The sequence below is a fragment of the Lepeophtheirus salmonis genome, chromosome 3 (assembly GCF_016086655.4).
Source record: "Lepeophtheirus salmonis chromosome 3, UVic_Lsal_1.4, whole genome shotgun sequence".
In the NCBI taxonomy this organism is placed as follows: domain Eukaryota; kingdom Metazoa; phylum Arthropoda; class Copepoda; order Siphonostomatoida; family Caligidae; genus Lepeophtheirus; species Lepeophtheirus salmonis.
Window position 1 is genome coordinate 44,051,629 of NC_052133.2, and position 10,837 is coordinate 44,062,465.

The window sequence follows — 10,837 nt, forward strand, 5'->3', positions numbered from 1 at the left end:
ATGATTGTACTTACTTAGAAAATATTACATATTAGATGTATTTTAGGTCAATGAAGAGAGGATGGGAGGATGAAGGGTGGACCCTTTCCTATTTGTACGTCTTCAAAAGTAAAGAAATCATGCATATCGAAGATAATAATAATTTATGGTTACTTTTGAGAGGGGATTCTATTTTTTTAGAGGAAGGGGGGTAAACGTTGTTTTTCATCTTTTATGAAAGCAGTATGTATGCAGTAAATTATGAGAGAGTTGTAAAAAATATCAACTCCCGGTATGTTAAAAAAAGTGTATCACTCAACCTTTCCTCCTCAAAATAATTCTAGGGCAATAGAGTATGAATAAAGTTGATAATTTTGGTAAGAATACAAAAGCGTGCAAGGAGAAGGGAAATACTTATGGCATCATTGATTGAATAATATACATCTTCTTCTATCAAGAACGTTATCATTCCCGCCTTTATTATTCAATATTAATATAATATTAGATGTTGATAGTCGATAGAGAACTGAATAACATGCCTAAAATAATGTCTTCTTCTGTCTGGATTTCTGGAAATGGAGGCCCAGGAATTTGGAAAATACTTACCAGACGAGAAACAGATGGCTTGTCGGATTTGTCGATGTGAATGTGCCTTTAGTCCCCTGTCTAGAATTACACGCCACTCATTATTCTCATCTCATGTCAAGAGTATGGATATTCATCTATAAAATCAAGTTAAAGATGAATACATCAAGTCCGACTTTAACTTTGATCTCACAAAGAGGCTTATTGTATGTAATATAACCTTATCCATTGCTAATCATCCTACGTTCAAAAAATTTATGGAGAAATACACGGGTAAATTCTTCCCTTCCCGAGGAACCATCACTAATTAATGGAGGATGTTGGTAATGACGTCATTTATAGAAATACCCCCATTGTAAATTGTGAAGTTGAGATAATTTTCAGCATGTTTAGAGTCATTCACACCAAATTACGAAATGGAACTCTGAATTTTGTACCATCTAACTGTAAGTATTCATTTTTTTAAAATCTAATCATAAAATATGATTTTATTTTAGCTAAAATTATCAAGAATTATGATACACAACTCATTACATGGCAAAAACAAGTGCTTAAATGGTCACAACAACGGGGGTAGTAGCTTTGGATGGTTCACAACTAGTTTGTCTGACATTAGTTTCTTCACTTAAAGACTTGGGTATGATCATTAGGTTTTCCAATATTACATAGTCAATAAGTATTACTTCTTTATCACTTAAGGATTAGCTATGGTTGATACGCTCCAAGAAAAGGTTTTCAGAAAACTCATAAAAGGCAAAAACAACTGCTTAAATTGCCACAACAACGGGGGTAGTTGCATTGGGTGTAGCATTATAATTAGCAATTCTGCGTATCTTTCATGATAATAGTATGCAGTTATACAAGCATGCATTAGGGGGGGGGGTCTTTTTTGATGCCCTTCATAAGGAGTAATATCGCCCGACATTACAACATAATTAGCTTTTGCACTAAATTTTTACGATGGATTTAATTCTAACATTTTTTTACTAGTATATTTATTCTCTAATTTTATGGTTTTGACATTACTTTATAATTAAAAATTATTTAGATCTCATCGATAGAGATATTTCTATCCTGTGCACAATTGTATATAGCATCTTTTACATTAGGAAAAAAGGGTGAGGATCTTTATCTGGCTTGTGTTTAGCAACTTAAAGTTATGACATATTTAACTGAATTCATGTCAGAACAAGAAAATATTATTTGGATCAATCTATTATTTCAATATTCTGTATTTATAATTTATTGTTATTATTAGTTATATGATTACAATTGTTTAATCTTGTATATTTAACATAAATGTATGATGATTTATTTTTTAGTATGTAGATTATATTTAATTTAAGCCTTCTTTTTAAACTTGAAACTTCAAATATATTTCGAAATACTCTACTTTGTCGTTTCATTAGTTATTATTCTGAGAATATGGTTCATAATGAATTACAATTTCATGGAGTGTGACGTTTTCAAATCTACTGTAACGGATAAAAATGTCTAAGTAAATTATACGTAGTATATCTTCATTAAACATTTTGCTAATAAATACTTTCGTTATACCCTCAAAAATCATAATAAAGCAGGCATCTGATAATCACATCAGTATTTTAAACAATGATACCATAAGTCGCCCCCCCCTCTCCTTGCACGCGTTTTTCTCTACAGAATTATCAACTTTAAGTATGGACAAACTTAAATATATATTGTCCAGATACTCCTTGGGGTACTTGTAGGCTCTGCACAGGATGCTTCAGATTTTGACAGGATTTTTTCAAATGGCACATAATAACTCAGTGGGTTGGAGGGGCTGTCGCTCCTACAAATGATGAAATTTTTGGTTTTTTTCTAGAAAATTAAATTTTTTGTAAACATCTGTGAATTTTGAACTTTTAGCCAAAAAACTTAAGTTTTTAAGAATAGATATGGATTTTTGAATTTTTTGAGAATAGCACTTAGTACCAACTCCACCAATAAAGGAAAACGGTAAGAAAGTATCATTAACTCTTTTCAAATCGCGACGTTAACTGGCTAAAACAATAATATATTAATCTGATCGCCTTACACATATGTCTTGTTAAATATCCATTCTAATTAAGTATTAGAAAATAACTAGAAATATATATATAATTTGGAGAAAATGAAATGAAAAATTGTTAATAAGGCAGTCAAGCTCTTTGGATAAGTTTCCTCTGAATGGAGGGTGTGCTTTTGAAGACTTTTTCTTCCATCCACTCTCTTTAGAGAGGTCTCTTAATAGACTAAATTTCAATTCAAATAATTTTTTACTGGATTGCAAGTGAAGGAAGTGGGCTCCATATTTAATTTTTTGTTAATTTAGTTGATTTCCTGAAGGTTTTTTCCCCCTGGCCCTTCTGTTAGGAGATTTGCAACTAGAGAGTGAGATACCTTTTTAATAGCGAAAATTCGAAGCCTATAGGCTATAACTCTCATTAATGTGATTCGCCTCAAGAAGTCCTCTTTTTTTGTTTCATATTTTTATTTAATAAGAGAAGAAGAAATCCTAATGGATTCAAATAAAAATTTTCAATTACCATTGCAAATTAAGAAACTCAAAAATATGCTTGACTGTTTAAAAGCAATATCCATTCTGTTGTTCTGAAAATAGACATGTATGTGTTTGAATATCTGATCTTGTTAAAAAATTTGGACGGATATGTTCGAATCAAATGATTAAAAGAGGTACTTGTCCATCTTTTATTACTCCTTTACCTTGACTCCAATTTATATTTTATTGTATTGTACATACTTATTAATTTATTACTGTTTGATGTAATGTCACTGATGCTGATGAATAAGCAAGGGATATAGTGATTGTTTACAATAAACGATTCATACTAAAAGCCAGAAATCAAGTCCATATTTTACTCGAAATTATCTCACAATGATAGACTCCTGACTAGAACACGCAAGTTAAGACTCAATAGTTATACCATTATTAAAACCTATTAAATGAAATGGACTCAATTACAATACATCAAATTTGCTTTGAGTCAACTTAAAGAGAGTGTGTTTTGATGAGTATTAGTAGATGGATGGAGCTACAAATATATGTTAATATATTGTATTTACCTATATTTACCGTGGTATTTTGTTTTCTACTGACGATGATCTCATATTACTTGATACTGTATGGCTATAACATTAATGATTATTTTTGATAAATAAATGTAATAATTAGTTGTCATAGTTAGAGTTGACATTTTTGTAACGAAAGAACCACCTTTAAAATTAGGAAAGGAAAAAGGGTTTTGTGTGCTCTCTTTCTTTTTTGTTAAATATTTAATGGGTCGACGAGTTATTAACTTCTCCTCCTGACGTAAGCTTTATCTATGGTTTAAATTTGTTTTTTAAAGAAAAGTACTCATATACGAATTACGCTTATATCGAGCTCAAAAACAACACTGATTTAAGAAAGAATTTACTCTTTTCCCAGGAGATGGGATTTGTGTATGAGCACAAATAGAAAGCAGGAGTATGACCTATGAAAATGAATTACTGCTTATAAAGAGGAGAGCCTTCTACATTTAAAATAGGAAAAATGCAGGAAAATTTTCAAATTTTTTTCCAAAAATTTTAAATTTGACATATAATTTTGGATTATTTTCCCAAAAAATTAATTTTTCAATTTTTTTTTTGCTGTGGATAGCTATAAAAATTAACGCTTCTTACTGACTTGGGACTTTAAATTTAATTAACTCTCAAACATAAAAAGAATGACTGTTCAATCGTTCATTTTTAATAAATCAGATAATATAAATCCACTAAATATATAATCAAGATGAATTTTACTATATAATAAAAAATAATATAACAATAACTAAATTAATTAAAACATAAACTTTTACAAAAATTAAAAAGTAGATACGTCTAAAAGAGATTACATTACGACTATTCTAGAATTATTATTTGAATTATATCAAGTTGTCTTACGCAACGTTTCTAACTTACAATCACGCAACCTTTTAAATTTTCTTCAGTGATTAACTTAAAAAGTAATGAAAAGTAACTATATTTGTTAAAAAAATTCAAAATTTAAATTTCTAATATATAAAATCTGATATTTTTTTTTCAAATTATCAAAATGATATATTTTTAGATTGTATGCATTATGATCAAATTCAACTATGACATTGGTCATTCTAATAACACATACTATAAATTCATTTCGATGCATTAATGTGACATGGTTATTATGTATTTATGAGTAATATAATTGTGGACATTTTAACTTTATACTCTGCATCAGAATACTTATATTTTAGTAATTTTTCATTAATATAGTCAAAAATTACACCATTAATATATGGAAATTTCATTCCAAATGCTGTAAATACTTCGTTTAAAATTATTCGTCTAATTTTTTGGTTGTATCTTGTACAAGACTTTATAAGCAATAGATAAAATATTTTTAGTTCTTAGGCAGATTCTGTTAGCAAAAGTGACATAACTCCCAGGGTCTCAAAAATCTACAGTGCAAAATTGACGTAAGTGACAGGTACGCCAATTTTGTACTCGCTGCAAGACACAACCCAGGAAATATTAAGGTTGGTGCAAAATCAAGGTAACTGTATAGACCAACCATAGGCCAGGATAAAATTTTAGAAGAAAAATAATGTAAGTGACTTTTCTCTGGAAATAATTAGCATTTTGGAATTTTGTACCAGGGACTTTATTCATTGACTGTTGTTGAGTATAATGAGAATAATGACTTATGGAGAGAAAAAAACAGCAACCATCAAAACCGATTCAATATACACAAAACAAACTTTTAATAAACATATCTTAGAATAAAAAAATAGTGAATTACGTCACTTTTCCACTAAAACCACGATTTATATAGCGTTCTTAATATACTCATAAAAACAATCATTATGTTATATTTTTTGTAATTTATAATTTGTCTAAGACCAACAAGCATTGAAAAATAAATAACAGCTCAAAGAGTTTCGAAGAGCTTAGTCTGTCATAAATTATTTGGCTAAATGAACACGGTGAAGTCAATGAACCAACTCATCAAATTTGAATTGAATTGAAAAGTCTTTATATTTTTTTAAATGCTTTATAACTTAAAAAAGGTCGATTTTGATTGATTTTTTCATTTTAGTCATTAATTAACTTTTGGAGTAGGAAAGGTTGCGTTAGATAAAGTTCCGAAATGCCTTTGTTTACAATTTTTAAAGTTACAAATAAAAATTAGTATTGGGGTTCGGTTTGAAAATCCTAGACCAGTCGGAGACCGTTTTGATTTTTAGTGTTGGTCTTTTAAAGAAATTAAGTCTGGACCGATTTCAGATAAAACTTCAGTCTAAATTGACCTGAAAGAAAAACTCTGGATCAAGGCTGGTTCAAAAATACAACAATTATTTTGTTTTAAGCTTCCAATATTTCTGCTTCTTTGCCTGTTATCATAGTCCTGATCATTGATTGGTTGAATTGGAATAAGCTCTTTTTAAGGTTTGAACAAATCTCAAAACTTATTGGATGATAATTCCACAATTTGAAGAATTGGCTAACTCATATTGGGCTAACCATGAATTACTAATTCATGTGCTAACTAACAAATATCAACTTATTTTTGGACCATTTTTACTGTTTATTTTTGGAGGAAAAGTTGTGTGATACAATGAAAATGCATTTAAAATTCGGTCTGGACTGATTCTATAAATGAATTGTTGATGACGTCATGTGTGCTTCAAAATTGTGAACATCGGTACAAAGATAAATGTGTTTCATAAATTATTATGTTCTTGTAGAAGTACCGTACAACTTATAATAAATCAAAATAGGGGATAAAATCGGTCGATAAATTGAGAGTAAAAATATCGTCGAATTGAGAATCGGTCCACGGTTTGAATAAGATTAAATTTCTGAGTACGGTCTGAGATCGTGATGTGGAGCAAAATACGGGTCCAAATCGATCTATATAAAATCACTTAAGACCGATCCGAAAAAAACTCGGGTTTGGACCGAGTCTCAACACTACTAAAAATATCCTACAGGATTGAATTGTAATTTATAACTAAGGACTCATAGCTGATTACATTACTGATTAGTTAGCCATCATAAAGAAGTGATTACTGATTCTTCCCAATGGTAAATTATACTTGTGAGGTCTGTGGAGAAATATGTTGTGGTGAAGAGTTAATGCGTTTCCATGTATTGGAAGCTCATGTTCATGGACATATTTCATGCCCTTATTGTGATCTCTCGGACATTTCCGCCAATGAAATGAGGATCCATGTTAATTCTGCCCATTTAAAAGAAGAAACTGAAAGGCAAAGAGATAACATTATCCCAAAAGAAAATGTGACCTCTCAACTTCCTTCAGATTCTTCTACTGCTAAAGTAGAAGGATCCTCTAGTGGAAAAGAATTGGATTGTCCATTGTGTCCTTTTAAACATGTAGATGAAGAAGTACTTAGTCATCATGTAAATAATGATCATTTTGGAAAAGATGGGAAGTCCAACTCCGAAAAAGGAGTGTCAACCACTGAATCGACAACCCTGAAATGCCCTTTTTGTACATCTTATGAATACATGAATCAGAGGGATCTCTCTAAACATATGGATTCCCATCTTTCAAAAGAAGATTCACATAGTAATGATGATTATTTATTAGCACTACGTCTCCAAGAAGAAGAATCAAGGAAAAGAAATGAGGAAGAAATGAAAAACTTCAATCTACTAAAAAGACAGTATGGAATGCAAAATGAAGGTAGTTTTGCACAACAAAGTACCTCCCAAATGGAAAGAGCGGTATATGATGGAGATATTACCGTGATGGATTACCATGAAGAAAAAATAAAATTAAAGAAATCAGAGCTAAGTGGAATGGATGACGCAAGCTCCGTTACTTTTGATATCCTTCCTACCCTACGAAAATTATGTTCCATTTCAAATGATACTCAAAAGTCTTACTTTTGTTCATCAAATATTGATCACTATGGTTCTTCATACGGGGATAAAGGATGGGGTTGTGGTTATCGTAACCTACAAATGTTGATTTCATCCATTCAACATCAGGCAAATGCTCGATCTATTCTTTCGAAATTCAATTTAATTTCATCCAATGACGGCTCAAATTGCGTAAGTCAGTCTATATGTACTTTACAAAAGGGAATAGAGAAGGCCTGGAAGGGTGGATATGATAGCAAAGGGGCAGAGCAGTTAGGAGGAAAACTGCATCAAACTCGAAAGTGGATTGGAGCAACAGAAATTGTAGCATTCTTTACTGCACATCAAATACGTACACAAATATTCGACTTTCATAGTCCTTCTGGAAGTAATGGAACACATCCTATTTTATTTAAATGGGTATTAGAATATTTTAGGCATCCTTCGTCTATAGAAACAGATTTTTTCAAAGATGATGATGGAGAGCACTTTACACCACCTCTATATTTACAGCATCAAGGCCATTCTAGAACAATCGTTGGTATTGAAGTATTAAAGAAAAACAATTCCCTCCGTTTGTTGATTTTAGATCCTGGTCATTCCCATAGTCAAATATCCAAGGGTTTATCCCCATCAAATTCAAATAATACCAAAGTCTTACATTTAATACGAAAGAATATAAATTCGATCAAATCTCGTCAGTATCAAATTGTTGCAGTCACTGGAACTTATAGTTCTGAGCAAGAAGCTTCTCTCCATAAAACAATCACATCTTCTCGTATTTCGTAATTGTATACACAAAATATTACACATTATCTAATTAAATTGTGACCAGTCAAATAAATTTTGTCATGTAATTAATTTATTCTTTGATAGTTGTCAATCTAGAAAAATTAAATTTAAATCCTTATATAATTTAAAATTGATGAAATAAGTGAATAATTTGAAATAAATCAAAATTATGTCAGGGTATTTATTCTTAAAAAACTTTCTATTAAGGCCCCAAAATGGTCGGCATCATAATTGCGACATCAGGTGAAAACATGAGAAAATTTAGTTTCTGAATTATAATTTTTAATAAGGGAACTGAACTGGACAGGACTACAGTCTTCAGTCCTAAAACTTATTAAAGTTGGTCCTTGATGACTTCACTCAATTGTAGTTTTTCTTTTAATCAGTCTTAGTACTGATCGATCGGCCGATCGAAGGACCAGACCAAATAAATAAGGATTGATACAGCACTAGTTGTAACTTTTTTATTGTTGTTTTAAGAATATAATTACATGTATATTGGAAATGTTACTTACGTGGAAGATAGGAACTAAAACTAATATATTCTAATTTATATTTATTTTCCTGAGTAATTCTGTGTTTTAGAGTGAATACATTGACTTGATTGTATTATTTTTTTTTTTTTTGATTTAAATTTAACTATTTATAATTTATTTCAAATAATTTTATAGGAAATTTACATATAAGTTAATTATAATTTATTTGAAAATAATGTCTAAAAATTATAAATATAAGATATGTAAATGCATTTTTAAAAAAATAAATAATTACGTTCCAAAATGAAATATAATTAAGTCGATTAAAAGTATGACTAAAATATTAGTAAATTACATTAATGTGAAGCATATTTGAATTAGCATTAATCCCCTTACCTCTAAAATATTAATAACTGATTATTATATTTAGACTTTATTATTTATAGAATTTCGGAACTTTATTCAACGGAACCTCACATCGCATATGTATTGAATTTTATTCCATAATGAAATTAAAAACTTAACGCTTATGGATTATAAATTAACACAACAATTGTATTATATACTCAGATTAATGCCAGACTAAATGAATCCTCTTAATTTGGAAATATAAAGTATTAACATATTTATATTATTCAAAAAGTAATTATCTGTGAAAAATTTCAACTGTTTATAATAAATAGTGATATAAATCGTGTGTATTTTTTAGCTGGCGCGTGTTTTCTGAACTGGTAATATAAAAAATGAACTTTTTTCTCCTAGCATTTGTGATTATTATTTAAATTATAATCAAAACCTGATAGAACATTCGTACTGTGAGCTCATAAAAAACAGAGAGTAACCTATGAGGATTTGTTGTACAGTTAAAATGGCAAGTCTTTGTTGGATTCAGAATAGAATTGAAGATGGACATTGGAATAATGTTCTCCTCGAAAACATTCTTCAAATTGACAGAATTACAATGTTAATAATTTTAGGTTTCTTTTTTTAACATGCGCAAAATACAGACGATTTTCAGTACTAATAATAAATCTTTCATGGTTAATAACAATTTTTTCCAGTACTCGGTCACACAAACAATAAAGGGGATTGGTACTTGTGTTTCCGGCTTTTTTGTTTCTTCCATCAGTATCATCCAACCTAAAGGATATCCTTGTACCTAAAAGACTTTAATTGTAATCAATCCTATATTCAACAGCTACCTCTTACTTCCCAACGCTTAGGAGGAAATAAATATATATTAATTATATTATACATTTCAATTTATATAAATATTAATTATTTTATTAGTATTACTTAACTGTATATTACTAGTCTATTAGTGTTAAGCGTAATTGGTAGTTACTATTGTAAATCATCTGTAAATCAATTACAAAGTGGTAAATTACGGATTTTGCAGAAGATGAAGCTGTAGTCGGCTCGTCGGCTCCAATTGTTACAACAACATAGGTAGCTACGCCATTAATCGAAACGAGTTTTCCATTCCCAATGTATATCATGAACTTGACAAAGCGAGAAGGAATGGAGAATTATATAGACATGATGATGAGGGCCTACATGCCACTGGGAAGCTTACCTTTTCAACCTCCCAAAAAGAAAGAACTTTTTGTCAGAGCCAGGGCAGGTGAAAAACAGTCAATGATATAGTCCATATCCTCCAAAAAGATTAAGCCACAATTGAAAAAAAAGTCTGAAAATTATAATAGTTTTAATTTAACTATACCAATAGGGGTGAGTCATTCTTATGATACTTCCAATCACTCAGATATTATTTCTCATTCTCAGAGTTTCCCTTTTCCTTTAGACCTAGATTTTTTTTAGAACTTTTCAACAAAGACATAGTAGACTAATTTTATTACCTCCTTAATGACTATTGCTTTTTGAATGTATTGCAATATACTATATGCAACAAATATTTAAGAAGCTATTATTTTCATGAAAGAATAGGGCTTAAGGGATTGACAATAATTTATATAAATTACAGCACCCGTTTATACAATTGGGAATTAATAAATATTAAATACTTAAACTTCAGAGTTATTGGAAGGGGGCACAACAAGTTTGAAGAACATTTTTGTTTGGAATAAAACATA

At 30.0% G+C, this 10,837-nt stretch overlaps 1 protein-coding gene across 1 annotated transcript; it reads left to right on the forward strand.

The window, feature by feature from the left end:
• Positions 1–6,672: 6,672 nt before the first annotated feature.
• On the forward strand, positions 6,673–8,265 carry LOC121115181 (zinc finger-containing ubiquitin peptidase 1-like). The gene has a single exon (XM_040709370.2). The coding sequence runs from the start codon at positions 6,673–6,675 to the stop codon at positions 8,263–8,265; it is 1,593 nt and encodes a 530-aa protein (XP_040565304.1).
• Positions 8,266–10,837: the final 2,572 nt, after the last annotated feature.